General features: G+C 36.9%; 4 protein-coding genes, 1 long non-coding RNA gene, 1 other non-coding gene and 1 pseudogene across 6 annotated transcripts; all 7 read left to right on the top strand.

The window, feature by feature from the left end:
• The first annotated feature begins 1,889 nt into the window (after positions 1 to 1,889).
• On the top strand, positions 1,890 to 7,216 carry LOC113282175. The gene is made up of 2 exons (XR_003326663.1): positions 1,890 to 2,114; positions 6,700 to 7,216. It is a non-coding gene; the product is annotated as an uncharacterized LOC113282175 (long non-coding RNA).
• On the top strand, positions 3,511 to 3,582 carry TRNAW-CCA. The gene has a single exon. It is a non-coding gene; the product is annotated as a tRNA-Trp (tRNA).
• Positions 7,217 to 7,775: 559 nt separating the features above from the next.
• On the top strand, positions 7,776 to 10,497 carry LOC113326909 (annotated as a pseudogene).
• A 1,341-nt stretch (positions 10,498 to 11,838) lies between these two features.
• On the top strand, positions 11,839 to 13,596 carry LOC113326899 (berberine bridge enzyme-like 8). The gene has a single exon (XM_026574567.1). It carries the CDS (start codon positions 11,930 to 11,932, stop codon positions 13,523 to 13,525), a length of 1,596 nt encoding a protein of 531 aa, XP_026430352.1. The 5' UTR covers positions 11,839 to 11,929; the 3' UTR covers positions 13,526 to 13,596.
• Positions 13,597 to 14,185: 589 nt separating this feature from the next.
• On the top strand, positions 14,186 to 15,082 carry LOC113275498 (berberine bridge enzyme-like 8; the record flags this gene model as incomplete). The annotated part of the gene is made up of 1 exon (XM_026525051.1): positions 14,186 to 15,082. A coding segment is annotated over exon 1 (897 nt), but the record flags the coding sequence as incomplete, so codon positions are not given.
• Positions 15,083 to 17,066: 1,984 nt separating this feature from the next.
• On the top strand, positions 17,067 to 18,896 carry LOC113282168 (berberine bridge enzyme-like 8). Its single transcript, XM_026531124.1, has one exon. The coding sequence runs from the start codon at positions 17,190 to 17,192 to the stop codon at positions 18,771 to 18,773; it is 1,584 nt and encodes a 527-aa protein (XP_026386909.1). The 5' UTR covers positions 17,067 to 17,189; the 3' UTR covers positions 18,774 to 18,896.
• A 583-nt stretch (positions 18,897 to 19,479) lies between these two features.
• On the top strand, positions 19,480 to 21,371 carry LOC113326894 (berberine bridge enzyme-like 8). Its single transcript, XM_026574560.1, has one exon. The coding sequence runs from the start codon at positions 19,597 to 19,599 to the stop codon at positions 21,220 to 21,222; it is 1,626 nt and encodes a 541-aa protein (XP_026430345.1). The 5' UTR covers positions 19,480 to 19,596; the 3' UTR covers positions 21,223 to 21,371.
• The last annotated feature ends 2,483 nt before the right edge of the window (positions 21,372 to 23,854 follow it).

Here is a 23,854-nt window from a genome sequence, read left to right as displayed (position 1 = left end):
ATGCCCCCATAAGCATAAGAGGTTTGCCATGCATCAAACCAATTTGACAACTTCACAAGATCAGCAACATCATAAACACAAAGACATGACACAATTAACCCATTTTATTGCATCAAAGGAAGATTACAAACTTTTTCCATCCCATGGACCAAAACATGCCATTCACCCTCTTGGTGAATGCCTAACTCTCTTTGCAAATCAGTGGTTCTTCTCTCAATTGAACAACACCAACATTATTGATTCATAGACTATTTATACTATCTAGGATAATGCCAAAACTTCAGTGCAACCGCTTGCATAAGCCTTGGACAACCAAGTGTTCAAGTAGTTTCCATAACCACCAACTTCAACTGACATCTTTTGTGTTGTCACGTCATTTGGTGCCACACCTGTTCTTGGTGGTTATGAACACTCTAATATGGTTATAAACTCACGTTATAACCGTTCTCCCTTGTATCACATATTTGGCATGCTTGTAAAGCCATAACCAACTCCTAACCCTCACTTGAGCGGTATTGCGCCACTATAGTGCTTTACTGAATACGGCCTTGATCCAATGCTCATCCATCTTGGACCTGCATACTTCTTTCTCGAAGATAATGCAAGGACAATCCTTGTGCTTCAATTATCAAGGCAAGCTCCTTAAGCCCATTCTGGTTGCTCATGCGTCGTATGTGTCACTTAGCCAATTTGCTTGATAATAACAATTCGACTATTACAATGTTAGCTTGTTTGCACTGTTCAAGCTTTGGCCAGCCTTGAACTAATGCCATAGACCAACTCTTGGTCTATTCTACCTTCTTGTATCATCCTTGAGTTTGGGCCAACTCAATTCCATGGATATGCCTTAATGCCAACATCGCATATTGCATCTTGTCACTTTAGCCGTGTCTTTCCTTTCCCTCAATTAAGCTTCACTGTGTCGGCCAATAAGCTTCATTACTTAGCCAAATGTCTTTACAGTGTAACGCTACCTTTGCGCTTCACTGCCCTTGCGGGGTTTTGCCATTCTTAGCACTTAACAGTGTACGCAGTGTCGCGCAATCATTGTCGAACACTGACTTGGCCTGCAATACTGTAACACGCAATCATTATGCATCATTTGACTGACCTGTAATAGACCTCCCCCACCTAATTCGTTCAACGCCCTCGTTGAACGCAACCAAGTATAAACTCTATACCTGTCTTCATCTTCGATGCATGCACTTTCAGAACTCTTTCTAAAATTGAATAGTCTTTGCTAGCTTTTGCAAAACGCACTTAGCCAACTTCTATGCTTTAGCATCAGCACCACTTAGCTTTACTTCCTTGCCATTAATCCTACTGATCTTGAACTTTGTTGACCGCTTTCAACTCCATTGCAAATCATATATCAACACCCAAATGCAAACTTGAAATTTCTCTTGTCAATTCCCTGAATTAGGCTTGAACTTCGCATGAATCATTTGTTTCTAAGTGATCAATTTTTTGAGAACGAAAATCACATAATCAATGAACAATTTGGATTTTCTTATAAAATTGACATTTATAAAAGATTAAATTTCACAAAATTAATAACAAACAGAGAAAGGAATTTATGGAACAAAAATGAGAAAACAAATTAAAGAAAATTTTACTATTTTTTATAAAGAAAATCAGTAGGCTAAAAGTTATTCGGCTTAAACTACCACGATTTATCATAAATATAGATGGGCTAAATACAAATTTTTTAAAAGTTTCGTGCACAAAAGATTATTGGGCCAAAAATAGGGACGGGCTACAGGTCAGGTTAGCCCCTAGGCCCTCAAACAGTCAAATACTCAAACTTAATGTGAATCTGTTCCAGCCGTGCTAGAATGCCCTTAAGTAGTAAATATCGGTCATTGACTGGTCAAAACGAGATATCGTACCCTCAATAGTTCGAGCGAGACCTTAAGGAGAAAAACAGAGAGTTCAATCGAGAGGAAAATTGGGAGAATCGAGTGAAAGTTGGAGAGCTGGAGTGAAATCTCTTTGATACATGGCTTCTTGAAGATTTTTTGCTACCATTGAAGGAAGAAGAAGACGAAGCTTGGCTACTTCTCCATCTCAGTCGTGAAATAAGCTTAAATTGAGGTCATGGTGATTCAAAACAGGTTAGTACATCAAACCCAGTTCTATTTTTCACTTTACTACGCATTTAGGTAGTTTAAGGAATTAGTATTTGTGCAAAATTGATTTAGGATTTTAGTTGAAACATGAAATTTAGGGCATTACTATGAATGTTGTATTTTGAATGTATTTGAAGAAACATGAAATTTAGGGCTTTAGATGTTACTGTTGGTGTGATGTAGAATGTTGGTTAAATATGCATGTTGTAGTACTATGAATATCTGAGTTAGTTGTTGAATATGAATGTTGAATCTTAGTTGTTACAGAGTAATTTATCTTTCAGGAAAGTGATTGAAAGGATTTTAGGTTATCTGTTCTCAATCAGACTGCTGGTAGCTTGGAAGTTTTTATATGTGTTGAATGTTTTTGCAAACGATATTAGTTATCTTAATTTCGGATAAATTACATGGAGTAGGTTGCATTTGTCTGCTGATAATGATTGGAATACTTTGGAACTGTGAGTTATACGAATGCGATTTCTTTGAGATGTGGATGGTGGTGATGGGGTTCATATGGGTGCTGGTAGTTGTGTTTGTTGATTCTTCATATAGAGAGGGAATTACTCTTAGTCACCAGGAGCCGAGCAAGGCCAGGAGTGAGATCGGAATTGAGATTCATAAAATTTTCAAAATTAAATTTGAGGAGCGTGTCGGGAGCGTAATTTAGGTTACACAGATATTTTAGTTATACCATTTCCTAAAAAACATAATAAAACATTTAGAAGATCTTAATAAAGTGTCTGCTTTCTAGTTTCCTACAATATATCTCAATCATTCAGTTACTGTTTCGAGCTTTCTGAAGGCGATTTTGTGCTTATGTATCCTGTGAACTTGGGGTTGGTAGTGGAGGTGTAGACGATGTAGGGGAGGATAGATTCATTGTATCCATTTATATGAGTGTAAGATATGTGTTGACCGTAACTTCTTCATATGATAAAGACTAAAACTAGCTAGGTAAGTAATACAGATGTTACATGGTTATAGGGAAGCTAACCTAGAATATAAAGGAGCTAGATATATGTAGGAATATATGAGAATATACGGTTAGTAGGATATGAAGCCATATATTAGATATGCTTCAACATAATTATTACAGTTAGATAGAGTGAAATGTTTCTCACCCAATAGAAGCGCATTTCTCCCTTGTTAGGAGCACGCTTCCATCATGAATCTGGTGACTAAGGAAATACCTGCCGATGAAAATAAAATATACTGAACATGTGCTTGTTGATTTGAATGACATTGATAAGTAGGAAGGCTTATGAACGTTGAGCGCAACTGCCATAGTGCCATGTCATGCACAACTTATATCTACGTTAATTTTGAGACTATAATTATTATGTACAAAAGAGTACTCCCATGTCATCCTTCTACACAATGTGAATATGTGGCGCAATGGTAGCGTGTCTGACTCCAAGTCAGAAGGTTACGTGTTCGATTCACGTCAGATTCCCTACAATGGCTTAGAGTTGTTTCTCGTGTTTAGTATATTAGTAAGATCCTAATGCCTGCAAACTCAGAAACAATTAATAACCGCATAATTGAATAGATCCTGTAGTTCGAAATATGATATTTGTTTGTTTCTCTTTACCATTTCATCCTTGTTTGTTTTCAGTCCACAGTATGTACAAAAAATTTCAATGATCAGCAAATTCCCCTTATCTGCATACGTATCAGTTGTAAACCCACCTTTAGATTAGGAAAATAGTCAGAAGCTCCTTGGCATTGTTAATTCTTTTGTTTGAAATCCTTGGTTGGAATTTGGAAACCATTTTGTTTGACTGACTGAGTGACTGGAAGCAGAATTTGAACATGTCTGAATGCTTTGAAGTCTGACTCATTTAGCAAAGAACAATTCGGTAGCTCTAAGAAATGATATGAAGCAAACAATGGGCATGTAACATGATTTGTTTTCTTAGTTTGCGACTCACCGAGTTCCATTCCACCAAATAGACCTTCACAACAGTGGAGTTGGTGAATGAACGGGACTGAACAATGTTTGTTTTGTATGATTCATTTGAATTATCTAATTCATCTGATCTGAATTATACTCCTCATTTGGTCATCTCTGAGTCAGACTTTCTGGACATTCGACTCAGACAAGACTCAAGAGTTCAATACTGCACTGTATGCAACCATGTCCTGAAGCGCCTTAGAGTGACAATAACGGGTCTTAGAAATCAATGTATACTAGTATTTATAACCTTGTACGAGGTCCGTGTATGCAGAATTATACTCTTTAACATAGATGCCTAAGCACATAAACGATGCTGGTATCTGCGGGAGTGAATCACTAAATTGCTTAGAAGGTCAAGGTGGGGGTTCTGCTTAGTCTAAAACTCAAACAAATGCAAGGACCATAAGAATATAGTCAGACCCAAGTTTAATTTAGTATTGGAATTTGCTGGTCATTTTCAATACAGAGAGAAATTGCAAATATTCAATATAAAAAGTGTTTCAATTCTGGAGGTGGAAGAATCATTAGTAGTTACATACTGTATATGAATGCTTGACATCCTTCTAGGTTCTCCTGTTTCATCCCTCATGCTCTGGTCCTTTATTTCTCCTTATCAATGGAAGATAACTAGTGATTTTTCCACCCGCTCACTGCCTCAGCAAATGTTTTAGCCGAGGAGCCAGCTTCAGCCAATGTACTAGTCGCAGCACATTTAAGTTCTTCCATCTTACTCCTAAGTCTCTTTCCTTCTTCACCTTCCATAAGTTTCTTGACAACCTTACAAATCTCATCACGTCCTATAATACCACTCTTCATTGTTTTCGGCCGTATAGCTACTTTCAAGTCATCAGTAAGCATCACTGCATTCATTGTCTGCTCTGCGAAGAGTGGGAATGCAATTAAGGGGACACCATGCACGATACTTTCAAGGGTTGAGTTCCACCCACAATGGGTCAGAAACCCACCAGTTGATCCATGCTCGAGGATTTGAATTTGTGGTGCCCATGATGAAACTACCAAACCTGAATTCTGGGTTCTGTCCAAAAATCCTTTAGGTAACACTCCCGAAGGATCCACAGAATTTTGGGCGCACAAGTAAGATGCATTAGCAGCCTTTCCACTAAGTGTAGGACTTTTGAAAAACCACATGAATTTTTGTTCACTCATTTCCAACCCTAGAGCCAATTCTGTTAGTTGCTCACCTGAGAGGGTTCCGCCGCTACCGAACGACACGAACAGAACAGAACCTGGTGATTGATTATCCAACCACTTCAGACAACATGACTCATCTGATCCATCATTGCGCTCACCCGTTGTTCTGATAAGCGGTCCAATTGCGTAAACTGGCGGATTGTCCCATTGTTTCCCATTCAAAGCCTCAATAGCACCATGTTCAATCTCCTCAAAGCTATTGATGAAGATGCCTTTGCCCAAACTCAACTTCTTCCAATAATGTATCACTCTTGCATAAGTCTCTGTTTTCCGATCTCGTAATGGCTTAATAAGATCGATTCCCCAGATCGGTACACAACCCGGTATCTGAATCATTTCAGGTACATCTCTGAACTCACAAGAGTAAGTTTTGTCCAGTTTGGGTATATGATAACACAGACACAGCAGCATAGCAGTTGATGTTGAAAATATGTAAGCATCGATATCAAATTGATTAGCAATAGCAATCGACTCCGTAGAGAAAAGATCACAGACAAAGGAGACGACTCTGTGACTTGCAGTAATATCTTGAATGGATTCAGCAAGGGCAGGAAGAGATCGCGTCACAATTGCACTCATCTGAGCCTCGATCTCAGAACCACTAGGAAGATCACTAATATCGACTGGAGGTAAAAAGATGGTATTGATAGAATTTGGTAAAGAATTCTGTTCGAGAGATAATTTTACTGCCTTGACTGGAGAATTTGTTTGATTTGCAACGATGAGTGTTGCCGAGAAGCCATGAACCAGAACGAGGCGTTTAGCGAATTCAGAGACTGGTATGAGATGACCCATACCTGGACTGGGCATGATAATAACATGGGGTTGAAGACTGGTATTATGTTCCATGGTTGGAAAATTTAAGAAGAAAGAATTTGATGAAGATGAAGCTAGTAAGTAAATTTGATAAACGTTGCAGGAAGAAGTTAGAGAATTCAGCGACTGTAAATGAGAGGAAGATGAAGTTTTTGGTATGTAAAGAAGGGTTTGGTAAGAGATATTCAATGCAGTGGTGTTTAAGTGACAAGTCATTGTTCAAATGGCAGAAGAAGAAAGCTTTCAGTCTTTTTTAGGGAAAAGGTAGAAGACTTGAGAGGGGCCATTGCCCAAAACAACTACTACTGTTAGTGGGAGGAGAAATTGACAGATTAAAAGCAGTAGAGAGTTATTGGCATATTGATTCTGAGATTATGACCCATTTTTCTTTGCATCCAACCCAAATTTTTGTTTACTTTCAGTTTACTGACATGATAAACTCATGAAAATGAGATGCTTGTGCCATCCAAGTATTTTAGTGGCAAAGTTTGGTTGACGAATTAATGTGGAGTAGAAGCTTATTAAATTTTTTTGTCATTAGTATTTGAACTTATACGAAAAACAACTGATTCTCTTTCTCTGTAGGACTTTAAAGTATTCTTAAAGAAGGCGTTATTGGTGCCAAAAGAGAGAAGACGAATGCCAAAAAAAAATGGTTTACTTTGAGTTAAATGGCATGATAGACTTTCAACCATGTATGAACCAAGATTTTAAGTATTAGTGGTAAAATTTGGTTGGGAATTAAAGTGGAGCAGAAGTTTGTTGAATTTTGGATGCCAAAAGAGTCAGCTCACAAGGACCAGTCTGAGTTAGGGAGGTGTTCGCTGCTCTGAGAAGCTAGCCTGACGCGGTGCCGTCCACTACTCCCACTCCCGACTTGGGACTGGCGAGTTGATAAATTGTGCGCGCAAGAAGAACCTACCGACTGAAACAAAAACATAGTTGTCCATGTGCCTTCCGACTTGAGCTAAAGATTTAGATTATGGGCCATTTAGTTTGTTTGTACTTTGTAGTTTGTACACACCTTCGCCTGATGGGCTTGAGAAGCCCAAGTGTGGATTTTTTCCTCGGAAATTAAATTCGAACAAATAAATTTTCTTAAGCTCATATGTACGTGGACTAGGGGTGAGCATAGGCCGGTATGGACCGGTTTTCGCCTCATCCGCATCCAATCCATTGCACTACGGATTTCAAATTTGGCATCCGCATCCAATCCATATTCAACGGATTTTGCATCCAATGGATGCACGGATGGACGGATTGGATGCGGATAATCCAATGGATTTGTTTTAGTAAAATTTATAATAGAGAAAATAAGCTGACACAAATGACTTCTTATAAAACCTACATATCCTATATATGTATACAAATATAAATATGTCATGTACAACACCCCAAGCAAACATCTTAAAAATTTCTAAATGATCCATAGTATTTTCTAGAATTATATAATTTCCCTTAATTTAATGGATATGGATGTCCAACGGATTTTCAAGGTTGCATCCGGGCCCGATCCGTTGTCCGTTAGACTTCAAAAGTTTCATCCGCATCCAACCCGTTAACGAACGGTCCGGGCATCCATCCGTAAATTAACGGTTGGTCCGGTTAAATCCGCGGATCGCGGTCCAAATGCACCGTAGACATTGTAAATCAATATGCGAAAGATGGAGTATTTTATACCATTGTGAGGTCCGTGTACGCAGAAGTGTACTCATAGATGCATAAGCCCCTAGAAGGTGCTGATATCCGCGATTGTTTAGAATGTGCGCTCTGCTCAGCCTAGACTACTAATACAAAAGCAAGGACCATAAGAAATCATTGTTTTTTCCTTTTGATCAAGCTGGTATAATGGGTTTGTTATAAAACCCTTGTCCTTGCATTCGTTAAGTGCACCTTAAGAATCTTAATATTAATCTTCCCATAACCTAATAACCTGTTACTGATGACACAGCCAGACCGAAGTTTAATATCCATAACCATTAGAATTGGAGTTTGCTAGAGGAATGAGACTTGAAATAACCTGTAAATAATAGTATTACTTTATTCCAGCAAATTGGTTATGCCATGAACTGGTGGATGCAGTTTCCACATGTTCTATATTTTTATATATTGCTCGATGATCTTCGCTTCTTTATATGGACAATGATTTAAAAACTCGACACTCCAACGACTAAAAGAGCTAAAAAAAAGGAAAAATGAGCATCACGAGATCTTTTAATATTAGTATCATTTCTATTCCCATTCAACTTGCAATTAATCATTACAATGATAAATTCAGAAAATTTAAAAAATTTGCATATTTTCTCGTCTCTATGACGCGTACTTTATCTCACTTTAGCTTTCAAATATAAAAATCCTAGTAGGTGAAAACGTTCAAGTTTTCTTGATGTAATCATGACAGTAATATAACCAGTCAAAGAAACAATCAAATTTATAAGACTATATATCAATATATGCGATATCAGTTTTCATTATCTCCTTCATATTTACAACAATACTTGTATTAGCAAATATGAGAACTGCTTCTCTAAAATCTTTCTTGCTATTGTTAGTTTCAGTATCTTTATCTTTCTCCATCTTCTCGAATGTGTTGGCAACAACGCATGGCGAGTTCCTCAAATGCATTTCCCTTCATTCTAATACTTCCATCCATCTTGCAACCAACTATCGCGTTGCTAAGATTCAATTCATCCACCATTCCCAAACCCTTTCTTATATTAATACCTTTGGACGAATCGCATGTTCAAACCGCTGTAGTTTGTTCTAGAAAGCATGGAGTTCAGATTAAAGTTCGAAGCGGAGGTCATGATTATGAGGGACTTTCATACACATCAGATGTTCCCTTCATTATTGTTGATTTGTTCAATCTTCGAGATATCAATGTGGATGTAAAGGGTAAAGCAGCATGGGTTCAGTCTGGTGCAACCACAGGTGAAGTCTACTACAATATTGCAAAGAAAAGCAACACTCTTGCCTTTCCAGCAGCGATTTGCACAACTGTAGGTATTGGTGTGCATATTAGTGGAGGTGGATACGGGTCAATGTTAAGGAAATATGGGACTGCGGGTGACAATGTTATTGACGCTCGAATAGTGGATGTTCATGGTAGAATACTCAACAGAACATCCATGGGGGAAGGCCTGTTTTGGGCCATTAGGGGAGGAGGTGGAGGTAGCTTCGGAATTGTCCTTTCATGGAAGATAAGATTAGTGTCCGTCCCACCTACCGTAACTGTTTTTTCAGTAGGTAAAACCTTAGCAGAGGGTGCAACTTCACTTGTTCACAAATGGCAAGATATTGCACACAGACTTCCTCAAGAGCTTCTCATATTTCTCACATTACGTGTAGTGAATACCACAAAAGATGAAAAAACAGTCGGAGCAACATTTAGGTCCCTGTTTCTTGGGGATGCTAAGAAGCTGAAAATTGTGATGAAACAGACATTTCCAGAGTTGGGCCTGGAAAGTAAAGATTTTATTGAAATGAGTTGGATTCAGTCTGTACTCTTTTTGGATAACATACCTACTAACAGTTCCATTGATATTTAGGGAGCAGGCCACAAGTGAAGGCATACTTCAAGGGAAAATCCGATTATGTGAAAGAACCCATTTCCCAAACAGGTCTAGAATTGATATGGGAAAGATTGATAAATGATGGGGAAACTGCTATGGCTTTTATGCCTTGGTGGAAGAATGAGTGAGATTTCAGAGTCTGAAACTCCTTTCCCACATAGAAACGGAAACTTGTTTAAGATTTTATATGTATCTTCGTGGAACGAAAAACAGGTTGCATCGTCTGAAAAGTACATTAATCAACTCAGAAGAATGTACAAATTCATGATTCCTTATGTTTCCAAGTCTCCAAGAGAAGCATATGTCAATTATAGGGATCTTGATATAGTCAAAACCAGTAAAAATGGCACAGCCAGTTACTCACAAGCTATGGTTTGGGGCACCAAGTACTTCAAGGGTAACTTCGACAGATTAGTAGCAGTGAAGAGCAAAGTCGATCCAGACAACTTCTTCAGAAACCAACAAAGCATCCCAAGTATTGCCTATGTATTAAAGATTTAATTAGTAACTTCGATTACATTTATGTATTTGTGTGAGTGAGCTAATTATAACTATCAGAAGGTGGATTGTGCTCTGGTAAACCTATACATAAGATAGGACCAAGAGAAATCATTTTCATTTCTTCTTCTGATGGGTTTGCCAGGGTAGTTATAATCCTCTTTTATAGCGTGTCTAGTAGTAATAAGGATACCGCCTAGCATTCTTAAGTGTGTCATTAGTACTTTCTGTTATTTTCAGTTTCTTTGTAAGCGCGCCTGTCACACATGTATCCTTTTCATTTTCATTAATTGGAGTATTAGTTTATTTAGTTCCCACATGTTCTATATTTTTTTCCCAATTACTCAACATAAGAGTTGACATTAATAGTAATAGTGCCAATCAATGATCTTCTTTCGTCACGAAGTAATTATTCTGACTGACCTCAGAAATATTTTAAGTTCTGTATGTCGTATATAGACAAATGATTCAAGAACTCAAACACTCACCAAAGAGATATGGGGATTTCAAGATCTTCAATATTGGTTTCAATATAGGTAAATCCAGTTCAATACACGAAGTCTCTTTTACTGCCTTTCTTATCATTCTAAGACAAATCGGATCCCAATCTACAGACTCAATCATTCGGGAAAAAGCCATCTTAAAAATATGTCAACCGCAATAAGACGACCGTACAAGTACATGACGTTTCCAAGCCATCTTAAAAATATCTAATTATATAATCCTTCCTTCAAGTTTACAATTTTTGATGTTTGTCCTTTGTTTTTTTTTTTTTTTTTCTTTAGCATCAATCCAATTTTTTTAGCATCATACCATTTTTTTTTTATGGATCGGTTATATAATTGTCAGTCAGATATTTTAATTAGCATCATACCATTTTTTTTTATGGATCGATTATATAATTGTCAGTCAGTTATTTTAATTCTATTTTCGAAATTAAACATAATCATTCAAAGAAAGCTAAAATATACAAGAACGCCCAAAAGACACTAGGAGGTCGGTCAGTTGGTGCATCACCCAGCACATATTTTCATTATGGACACGACCACAAGCATATTTATCTAGCCATAGTACCCGCTACCCTTACGTACAAATCTACTTTGACAAAATGTTGAAGCTCATGAGCCAAGTGGATTACAACAAGACTATGGACCCTGCCTAGTGCCTTCCAACTGAGATCAATTATCAGGTTCTCCATTGATAGCATTAACTAGAGACACGTATAAAAATTACACTGTCTCTATGTAGAGATTCCGCCCACTGTATAGCTTTCAAAAGAACTTGTGCACCGGCCAGCATTCTGTTTGTCACTAGTGTCGTAGAGGATGATTCCACCACCTGCTAATCAGCTGAAAACAAATTTGTTGCCTAAACAATACACGAATGCTTGGGTGTCGAACTCAAATCAGTGAGCCTTAGCTGAATCTTTTCTACAGTACATTTTATGTGTAAGCGTGGGTGTCGTACATGTGTCCTTTTCATTTTTCAATGCAGAGAGGAATGAGACTAGAAATAACTGGTAATATTACTTTATTTCAGCAGTTGATCCCGTCATGAATGGATGGATGCAGTTTCCACATGTTCTATATTTGTTTACCTATTAATCAACAGAAGAGTTGACATTAATAATAATATCAATCAATGATCTTCTCTTCGTTATGAAGTAATTACTCTGACCTCGAAAATCTTTTAAAATTCCGTATATAGACTAATGGTTCAAGAACTCAAACACTATCTAAACAAAAATGGGCATTTCAAGATCTTCAATATTGGTGTCGTTTCTGTTCTCATTCCTAGCCGGATTCTCAGTTTCTATAGGTACATCCAGTTCAATTCATAAAGACTTTTTTTATTGCCTTTCCCATCATTCCAAGACAAATGCTATCCCAATCTACACACCTAAGAGTTCAAATTATTCATCCATCTTGCAATCAAATATAGCAAACTTCAGATTCAATTCATCCAGTACTCGTAAACCAGATTTAATAATAACTCCTTTACAAGAATCTCATATTCAAGCAGCTGTAATCTGTTCTAGGAAGTACGGTCTTCAGATTAAAGTTCGAAGTGGGGGGCATGACTTCGAAGGTCTCTCCTACATATCTGATGTTCCGTTTATAATTGTTGATATGTTCAATCTCAGATCAATCGAAGTCGACGTAAAGCATAAACAAGCATGGGTTCAATCTGGTGCAACCCTTGGCGAAGTGTATTACAGAATTGCAGAAAAAAGTAAGACTCTCGCTTTTCCTGCAGGTCCTGCTGCAACTGTAGGTGTTGGTGGACACCTGAGTGGAGGTGGGTATGGCTACATGCTTAGAAAACATGGCATGGCAGCCGATAACGTAATTAATGCTCGAATAATCGACGTTCATGGTAGACTTCTTAACAAAAGAACTATGGGAAAGGATTTGTTTTGGGCCATAAGAGGGGGCGGTGGAGGGAACTTTGGTATCGTTGTTGCATGGAAGATAAGGCTGGTTTCCGTTCCACGCAATGTAACGGTTTTTTCAGTTAACAGAAACTTAGCACAAGGTGTAACGAATATCGTTCATAGGTGGCAAGAAGTTTCACACCAACTTCCTCCAGAACTCGTTATTCTTGTAATATTAACAGCAGCAAATTCTGCTCCGAAAGGGGAGAAAACGATAGTCGCTACATTCAGCTCCATGTTTCTTGGGGATGCCAAGAAGCTTCAAAAATTAATGAAAAAGAGTTTCCCTGAGCTGGGTTTGGAGAGCAAAGATTGTACTGAAATGAGCTGGATTCAGTCTGTACTATTCTTGGACGGAATGTTCTTGGATGGAGTTCCCACTTCCGTCGACATCTTACTGAAGAGGACTAAGCCGAAGTTGTTCTTTAAGGTGAAATCTGATTATGTGAAAAAACCCATCCCACAAATCGGATTAGAAGGGCTGTGGGAAAGACTATTCAAAGAGGAGCAAACTATGTCGGTCCTCGTCCCTTACGGCGGAAGGATGAATGAGATTTCAGAATCTAAAATCCCTTACGCACATAGAGACGGCAACATATTCAAGATTGTTTACATGGGTTACTGGATTCGTGAGGAGGAACCATCCGAAAAATACATCGATCGCGTAAGACGACTGTATGAGTACATGACTCCATATGTTTCCAAGTCACCTAGAGAAGCATACGTTAACTATAGAGATCTAGATCTTGGTCAAAACAAGAATGGCACAACAACTTACTTAGAAGCTAAGGTTTGGGGTGAAAAGTATTACAAGGGTAACTTCAACAGGTTGGTGCATGTGAAGACCAAAGTTGATCCAAACAACTTCTTTCGACACGAACAAAGTATTCCAAGTATAGCATACTAGAAGAAGAGAAACGTAAAGAACTGCTACTTTAAATATAAATATATATATATATCTATAAGGCATTTTCCGAATTTGAACCTTCCAAGAAATCTACATATTTATTATCGATGAGATCAAAATAATTGTCCTTTATTTATTTTATTTTTTTTTGAAGATTAAACGTAATCATTTAAAGAAAGCTAAAAGATATGATTCCGAACGAGGAAAATGATATCTGACCAGCTGAAGCTGCCTGGTAGGTGTTACATTGTCCAACTGCATATTACCCGTCACTGCCATGGAGGATGATTCCATCAACTTCAAGATTATTGGTAGAACAGAGAGATGCATCAAAAGATATCAAATCAGATGACAACAATAAGTTAGTTATGTCAATGAAAACAAATTTGTTGGTAATAGTGTATGAATACATCCCATCATCCCATGCTTCAAAATAAAAATAAAAATAATACTACTATATAAACACGTTAAAACGCGTATGAGTTTAGCTGTCTAATCGTATTAGGTGACGAATTTCAATGATCAGAAAAGTGCTGAACGTTCCAATCCTCTCTGGTCCCATTAACGGTAAGTTTGTGAAACTGTATATACATATGATATCGGTTTATATATGATCTCCTTCTTCATATTTACACAGCAAACCTCAACTAGCTAGCAAATATGAGAACTACTTCATTAAGATCTTACTTACTATTGTTATCTTTCTTTGTCATACTCTCGAATTCGCTTGGAAGCTCAAGCTCACCGCATGTCTATTTCCTTAAATGCATTTCTCTTCATTCTAATACATCCATCCCGATCTACACCCCAAAAAATGCTAACTATTCATCTATCCTGCAATCCAAAATTGGAATGCTAAGATTCAATTCATCCACCACTCCAAAACCCTTTCTTATATTAACACCTCTAGAAGAATCACATGTTCAAGCCGCTGTTATTTGTTCCAGAAAACATGGGATTCAGATTAAAGTTCGAAGTGGGGGTCATGATTTTGAAGGACTTTCGTATACATCAGATGTTCCATTCATTGTTGTTGATTTGTTCAATCTTCGTGAAGTAAATGTGGATGTAAAGGGTAAAGTAGCATGGGTTCAATCTGGTGCAACCACAGGTGAACTCTATTATAGAATTGCCCAAAAAAGCAACATTCTCGCATTTCCTGCAGCGGTTTGCACAACTGTAGGTATTGGTGGTTACATTAGCGGAGGTGGGTACGGGGCTATGTTAAGGAAATTTGGGACTGCAGGTGATAATGTCATTGATGCTCGAATAGTGGATGTGCATGGTAAGATACTCAACAGAAACTCCATGGGAGAAGGCTTGTTCTGGGCCATTAGGGGAGGCGGCGGAGGAAGTTTTGGAGTTGTCCTTTCATGGAAGCTCAAATTAGTATCCGTTCCACCTTCGATAACTGTTTTTAGTGTGGACAAAACCTTAGCAGAAGGTGCATTGTCTCTTGTTCATAAGTGGCAAGATATTGCACATAGACTTCCTCAAGAGCTTATCGTATTTCTCTCAATAGGTGTGGTGAATGCTACTACATACTGTTCAAATGGACAAAAATATAAAAATAGCCAGGATGTAACCAGTTTCATCCTATCCATTTTCAAATATTTTTTCTTATTTTTAATTTATATCAGGATGCATCCAGTTTCATCCTTACTATTTTTTAAGTTTAAGCCGCGATGAATCCAGTTTCATTCTTGCTATTTTTTTTGTCCATTTCACACATAATAATTTTTACTCGTCCATTTGAACCATGTTTTAATTTTTTTTGGACAAATGACCCATTTTCCGATATAGAAATGCATCAGGTTTTCAAACAATTCAGGATTTTAGATTGGGTATGCTTCGTGTACCCGACTATAGTACTTGGAACTCTTAGCTAGACAAGCATTCGAAAATTCAACATTCAAATTATCTCCATGTGTACTGGCCGTTAAATAATCATCAACTTTTTTTTCGGAGTACAATAATCATAAATTTTCAAAATCTAATAGCTATGTCGTGTATAGGTGTCTTTAACGCAACCAACACGCTTCCACCACCCACATTATTTAGATGGTAAACCGGCCATTAGGCTTGAATGACACATCGAACTTGTAATTAGAATACAATTTCATCCCTATCTCGATACCTTTCTTGGTGTTTTGGCTAAGGTTTCATCTATTTACCACCCACACAAAATGCCACCCTTAATTCTCCTATTCACCACCCATAAAAGTTTTAGAATATCTTAAATGTTACCTTTGACTTGTTGTTTACACCAAACAATTAAACCAACCCAATAACTAAACAAACAAAAAAATAAAATCCCAATTATTATTTTTCTCCATCTCTGTCTCCACCCCCACCGATCACCACCTTCACTCCTCCTCTTTTGTTATCAATAAATAAAAAAAACCACGCGAAAGAGAGTTCCATGCTAATGGCTGTCATGACCTGGACGTGGCTGTTTGAGATAGTGATCATTCACTTTTTCCTCAGTGGCTGAAATTGTGATGACTATAATTCACTGTATATATGTAGACAGTAGACATGTTGTTATTAATTTTTTGTCTGATCCAATCTAATGTAATCGAATTGGGTTAGTTTTGGATCATGCCAAAGTGACTGAAAATCTAGAGCTTGAATCTAGTATTTTTATGTATCATTTGGGAGATCCGGGAAAATCATGTTCTGTATCTTTAACTCAATTATCTAATCTGTAAATTGATCATAATCATTGCAACTACGTCCTTCTTCATCAGCGATGCATTATGCTCTACCTCAACACCATTCATCTCTGGATTTCTTTGTCCCATCTCCCTATCTCTTGATTTCTTTGTTATACGAAATTCATGCTGAGCATATATCTACTACTAAATAGTCATCCAATTATGACCCTATGAAATATGCAGTCGTTAAATTCTGGACGACTACAAATGTTGTTCTTCAATGAGTTTTGACTGCGTAACCTAAAATTAATTGCATAAATAAATTGAATAGGTCCCTAATTGATGAACACATTAAGTAACATCCATAAACACAAACAAATAAATTGAAAAGAAAAATAATAGAAATTTTGTGCATCATAATTAAACAGAGTTCTAAACCTAGGATTAAAAGTTTTTTAACGGCGGTTCAATCAAAAGGGAATTATTTAAGAAGAAGAAATATAAGAGTAGGAATTGTTTGTAGTCAAATTTAGTCCGACTTTTTGTAGTTGGTAAATAGGGAAAGTAGAACTGAAAAGTGAATTTTGTTTTTAATATTTTGATAGGGTGGCAAATAGGTAAATGGAGGTGGCAAATAGGTGAAACCTTGGCTAAAATGTATAATATCTATTCTTATCAGTTTTTTATCTGATATGGATATTAAAGTAATTTCGTTCATTGATATGGGACTTGGTATATGTTTCTCGTTTGTTGATATTATAAGGCACTGTTTACACTTTGTATGGCTTTAGCTGTCAAATATGAATAGATGATGAAATTCAATGGTCTAAGAGATTGGCGTTCACATCTTCTTATGTGTCTTGTTGATGCTATCCACGCCAATGTTAAAATTAAAACCAGTTGAATGATTCAAACCCTTCTAATACCATTAAGTAGTAGGCTTATGATACTATATATACGATATCAGTTTATATGATCTCCTTCATATTTACAACAAACCTGCAAATATGAGAACATCTCTCTTACTATTAGTTTCAATATTGTTATCTTTCTTTATCTTATTCTCGAAATCGTCTGCAACCTCAAGCTCCACCCATGAAGATTTTCTTAAATGCATTTCTCTTCACTCTGATACTTCCATTCCAATCTACACCCCAAAAAGTGCTAACTATTCATCTATCCTGCACTCCACTATTTCATTCATAAGATTCAATACATCCATCACTCCCAAACCCTTTCTTATACTAACACCTCTGAAAGAGTCGCATGTTCAAACCGTTGTAATTTGTTCTAGAAAGCATGGAATTCAGATAAAAGTTCGAAGTGGGGGGCATGACTTTGAAGGACTTTCATATACATCAGATATCCCGTTTATTATTGTTGATTTGTTCAATCTTCGAGAAATAAATGTGGATGTAAAGGGTAAGGAAGCATGGGTTCAGTCGGGTGCAACCCTTGGTGAACTTTATTACAAAATAGCAGAGAAAAGCAAGACTCTCGCCTTTCCTGCAGGGATTTGTCCAACTGTAGGTTTCGGTGGATACATTAGTGGAGGAGGATATGGAGCCATGTTTAGGAAATATGGAACCGCAGGTGATAATGTTATTGATGCTCGAATAGTGGACGTTCATGGACGGATACTCAACAGAAAATCCATGGGAGAAGGCTTGTTTTGGGCCATTAGGGGTGGTGGTGGAGGTAGCTTTGGAATTGTCCTTTCTTGGAAGATCAGATTAGTATCGGTTCCACCTACTGTAACTGTCTTTAGAGTGGACAAAACCTTAGCAGAAGGTGCATTGTCTCTTGTTCATAAGTGGCAGGATATTGCACACAGACTTCCGAAAGAACTTCTCATATTTCTCTCATTACGTGTAATGAATGCAACTACGAAAGGTGAAAAAACAATCAGAGCATCATTCAGGTCCCTGTTTCTTGGAGATGCTAAGAAGCTTAAAATTGTAATGAAAGCGACATTTCCTGAGTTGAGTGACAGTAACGCTTTTATTGAAATGAGTTGGATTCAATCTGTACTCTTCTTAGAAGGACTTCCTTATAACAGTTCAATTGATATTTTGGGGAAGTTGCCACAAACGAAGTTAAACTTTAAGGGAAAATTAGATTACGTGAGACAACCTATTTCCCAAACTGGTCTTAAATTGATATCCAAAAGATTGCTTAATGATGAGCAAAATGTTTTGGTTCTTATGCCTTATGGTGGAAGAATGAATGAGATTTCTGAATCTGAAACTCCCTTCCCACATAGAAACGGAACCTTATTTCATATCTTTTACATGGCGTCTCCCAACGAAAAACAGGTTCCTACATCTGAAGAATATATTGATCAACTAAGAAGAATGTATAAATTCATGACACCTTATGTTTCCAAGTCTCCAAGAGGAGCATATGTCAATTATAGAGATCTTGATTTGGGAAAAATAAGTAGAAATGGCACAGCTAGTTATTCACAAGCTAAGGTTTGGGGCACCAAGTACTTCAAGGGTAACTTTGATAGATTGGTAAAAGTGAAGACCAAGGTTGATCCAGACAATTTCTTCAGAACAGAACAAAGTATCCCAAGTACTGCGTTTTAACTATGTAATTCGTAAGAGGGTGTTTGGATTACATATTTGTATTTGTGCGTGCTAATAATAATTATCTCAGTCATTTATCTTTGAATATTTGAGAAACACTTAATTAACGTTCATTATCTGAAATTTCTGTTTGGTGTATGTATATGTTCTTTTAATCGTAGAATTAGTTTTGGCTCATAATCAGTGAACATTAGAAGAAAATTCTTCGAGGCATAATCAAAAGTTGAACGGGTACATTTCAAAAATGAGATTAAAGTACCTTCTAATACAATATTAAGTCAATATACAACAATGCGTGCATTGCATTACTTGTACAATCTTTTCTGTCACGGAAAATCTCCAAAATCGGACAAAAAATATATTAATAAACAGTTTCAATCAATTCAGGCAAGTTAAAAGTTCAAACATCGATAATCATGACAATAGAATATGTTTTATGCACCTTCCTAATACTTTCAGTTCTTTGAAATCTGCTCGACCGGTGAACCAGTCAATATGAACTTATTACTTGCCGACCAATTTTCTTCGCTAAACAGATAAGGCTGGAGAATTCAACATTCAAAAGTAATATCATTAATTACTTGATACTTAAGAAGGCATGTAGTATTATTGTGTCACTATATTGACTAAAGATCTCGTTTAGTGTTTTATATGGTTAACAGACATATAATCGTGGCATCTTTTACTACTAGCTAGGTGTACCAGATCTCGATGATTTAAGAGTTTGACACTCAAATCTTGTTCGTCACATTAAAATAAAATTACTGGAGAGTCCTAGACAAGTTATCGACAATATATATACTGTACATTGCTAGTCTATACGATGTCCTTTATATGTACAACAAAGCCGATACCAGCAAAAATGAGTATCACATCATCAAACTCTTCCTTAATCTTAATTTCACTATTATTGTCTTTCTTTGTCTACCTTGAAGCTTCAAGCTCAACTCATGGCAACTTTCTTCAATGCCTTTATTATCATTCTAATGTTTCCATCCCGGTCTACACCCCAAAAGATTCTAATTATTCAACCATATTGCAATCCACTTTGGGAAGCCTGAGACTCAATTCATCCGCCACTCCTAAACCTTTTTTAATAGTAACACCTCTGACAGAATCCCATGTTCAAACAGCTGTGATTTGTTCTAAAAATCATGGAATTCAGATTAAAGTTCGAAGTGGAGGTCATGACTTTGAGGGACTTTCATATATATCAGATGTTCCATTCATTATTGTTGATTTGTTTAATCTCCGAGAAGTAAATGTGGATGTAAAGGATAAAATCGCATGGGTTCAATCTGGTGCAACCACAGGTGAACTCTATTACAAAATTGCAAAGAAAAGCAACACTCTCGCCTTTCCTGCAGGAATGTGCACAACTGTAGGTATTGGTGGGCACTTTAGTGGAGGTGGGTATGGGTCTATGTTAAGGAAATACGGCACCGCAGGCGACAATGTCATTGATGCCCGAATAGTTGATGTTCATGGTAGAATACTCAACAGAAAATCTATGGGAGATGGCTTGTTTTGGGCCATCAGGGGAGGGGGTGGAGGTAGCTTTGGAATTGTCCTTTCATGGAAGATCAGGTTAGTTTCGGTTCCACCGACTGTAACTGTTTTTTCAGTAGGTAAAACTTTAGCAGAGCGTGCAACTTCACTGGTTCGTAAGTGGCAAAAAGTCGCACACAAACTTCCTCACGACCTCTTTATAATGCTCGGGGTAGGTGTAGTGGATTCTACTCCAACAGGAAATAAAACAATCCTAACAACATTTACCTCTTTGTTTCTGGGGGATTCCAAGAAGCTTCAAACTGTGATGAAAGAAAGATTTCCAGAGTTGGGTTTGGAGGCTAAGGATTGTATCGAAATGAGCTGGCTTAGATCTGTACTCTTCTTAGATGGCCTTCCTACTAATGGTTCTATTGATATTTTAGTGAATAGGCCTCAACCGCAGTCATACTTTAAGGTAAAATCTGATTACGTGAAACAACCCATTTCACAAATTGGGTTAGGAAAGATATGGGAAAGAACATTAAAAGATGAGCAAAACGGAATGATGTTTATGCCTTATGGTGGAAGGATGAGTCAGATTGCTGAATCTGAAACTCCTTTCTCACACAGAAATGGAACCTTATTTAAGATTATATACTTAGTATATTGGGATGCAAAACAGGATGCAACATCTCAAAAGTATATTAATCAGATCAGAAGAATGTACGAATTCATGACACCTTATGTTTCCAAGTCTCCAAGAGAAGCATATGTCAATTATAGAGATCTCGATTTAGGCCAAACCAGCAAAAATGGCACAGCTAGTTACTCACAAGCTAAGGTTTGGGGCACCAAGTACTTCAAGGATAACTTTGACAGATTAGTATACGTGAAGACCAAAGTCGATCCGGACAATTTCTTTAGACACGAACAAAGTATTCCGAGTATTGCATATTGACGATTTAATTTGTAAGAGGTTGTTCTGATTGCATATATGTATTTGTGTGATTTTCAAAAAGAAAAAAAGTATTTGTGTGTGCTAATAACAATTATCTCAGTTATCTCTGAGCCATGAATAAGAAAAGTCTGTGATATACTTCAAAATCATTGCCTATTTGCCTACATGAAATGTTCAGAATAAATACCTTATACCTTGTAGAAAATACAGATAATACCTCCACTTTGTTTGCAATCCCAAAACTTCAAAGACACTAGATTGCATCCATCAAAAAGCAGAAGCAGTTTTCTTTGCTAGCTTAAATCCTCATCCGTGTTCTTGCTACTTGCCAAATCCTAGAAAAAAGCTTGCAGAATCAAAAAAGAATTAAATGATCGTATCTGTTATCATCCTAATTGGATATAGTTAATATCGCTCTTTAAACTACAAGCAGAAAACTTAAGCTGATTGATGTTAATATTAACATTTGGCATGGGAATAAACATCGTACAAAAAGAATGTACAACTCAAACAACATACATGCAGGCTCCAGCAAACAACCTAGGGCTCAGCAAATGCAGCAGCCGATGTCGTCTTTCCTCTGGAATATCATCATTCTTTTTCCTCAGCAATACTTTTAGTTAGTCGGGGTAAACATACAGCGCAACAGCCAAATATGGTTCTAGAAGTAAAACAATCAAGAAAATCTTGTTAATAGGTTCTTGCAAAACCCTATTTTTAGCACAACCTATTCAAAATTTTAAGAAAAAAATTTGAAAAACTTACCTGCTGGGTTGTACATAGACGGATCTAAAAGGAAACAATTCGTGAGGTGGATCAAGAAAAGTCACAATCCATTTAGCAGCTTAAATTTCTACATAATTAATTCCTTCTTATACGGAATTAGAACAATATCGCCATAGCCTGCCATTGTATCTAACTAATTTCTTTACTTGGCTAGGTTGTGTTACATGTGTCTACAAGGGAACCAAGATGTGAAAATGGCACCAGGTAGTATTTTATGGAACGAAGATGTGAAAATGGCGCTTGGAAAAGCGTCAGAGTTTAAGACTTCAAGTCTTGTGGGATTGACGGATAGTCAGTCATGGCCATGGCCCCCATTGGACCAAAAAACAAGTAGTACTGCACTTCTAGTCCCTTCAATTTCGTAACTTAATAATTTTTAACATGTAAATGTAGCTCCGGAAAAACATTTCATGGTTTTGTAGTTTGTTTTAGCCTTAAGGTATCATACATACCACCAAAAAAACTGACGGATACTGAGTGATTGGTGAAGAGTATTGCAACTCCCACCCAATAACTGATAATGATAAAGAAGGTCGACTCCTTCTCCGCCAGTGTCAGTATCTTCGAAGCACATGACTACAGTTGTGCTGATAGATATGGAAACAAACATATTTAAGTTCATAGATTTTTTTCGGATATCTGAATGTAACAAATCCAATTGTCTTAACTCATAAACTCACAAAAATTAAATTGATTCAATATTCCCTCAAACATAAAGCAGTTTATCTGTCCGCAAAGATGCATCAACCTCAAAGATTGCAATCAATGAAATGGCTTAAGAGTCTTTATGCTCATGAACGGCACATCTCCATCTCATGAAAGATCAAAAATTTATGACCGCACTTCGCAAGCAAGTAGTTGGTTTGATACATACAAACCTTCGCCTATTTCTTATTTTATTTTCTTGTTCTTAGAAGTTAATTCAAGAAAACAATCACTTTCTTGAACCTGGAATTTAATCACATAGCTTATTGGTTTTCTCGGGTATCCCAAAGTATTTTGTGCCATTTGTTTAACTGAAGAACTCACTAACGCTTTACATATTGGTTTAGATGATCCTCAAACAAATTCCTTTCAGTTTAACTATTTTCAAAGTTTTGTAATCCTCAAAGATAGCAACGAAATGACTTGGAACAACTAGTTTTATCACTTTAATTTATCTCAAAAAATAAAGATTAAAACAAACTCACACTCATGAATAATGAAACATCTCAATATCATGAGAAATCAAACTTTCATGAGCCTATATTTCACGAATATACTGACATTTATTAACCTTTTTTTTTTTTTTGAAACCTAACGATAATAATAGGCAACTGAAAATGACGTTTTGTTGCCAAATAAAGTCATATTAGTGCTGGAAGTAGGTAGGAAGGAAGCCATATTTGTTGTACAGTTAATTGGCAGATTCAATCAAGATATTTCTTTGCTATTTAACTAGCAAGGAACCATATTTGTTGGGATGGGGAGCCGGAGACCCAACTTTACTTCTTTATCCTCTTCATTTGTCTCCCCGTGGTCTTGAATGATACTCTCTTAATCAAGTAAAGAAAAAGGATTTTTAATCTGAAATACTTATTTTAACGTGCTAATGGTTGTTCGGGGCAAACAATGGCTGTTGGTAAAAAAAAAAAACAGAATTTGCAATTTTTACCACAACCACTCTCTGAAACACCTTCCTTCTAGTTTACAATTTTCAACTTTTGTCCATGATATTTTAAGGTATATGTTCATTATTCAAGAATTCAACATTCAAACTATCGCCGGGTATACAGGTAAATAATAAATCATCAACTTGATACATTAAAACGCGTACATCTTCAAAGTTTGCTAGCTATATGCATAT

Source organism: Papaver somniferum, chromosome 1, assembly GCF_003573695.1.
Source record: "Papaver somniferum cultivar HN1 chromosome 1, ASM357369v1, whole genome shotgun sequence".
NCBI classification, from domain to species: Eukaryota; Viridiplantae; Streptophyta; class Magnoliopsida; order Ranunculales; family Papaveraceae; genus Papaver; species Papaver somniferum.
Note: the sequence above shows the minus strand (reverse complement) of the source record. Positions and strands in the feature narration are given on the sequence as shown.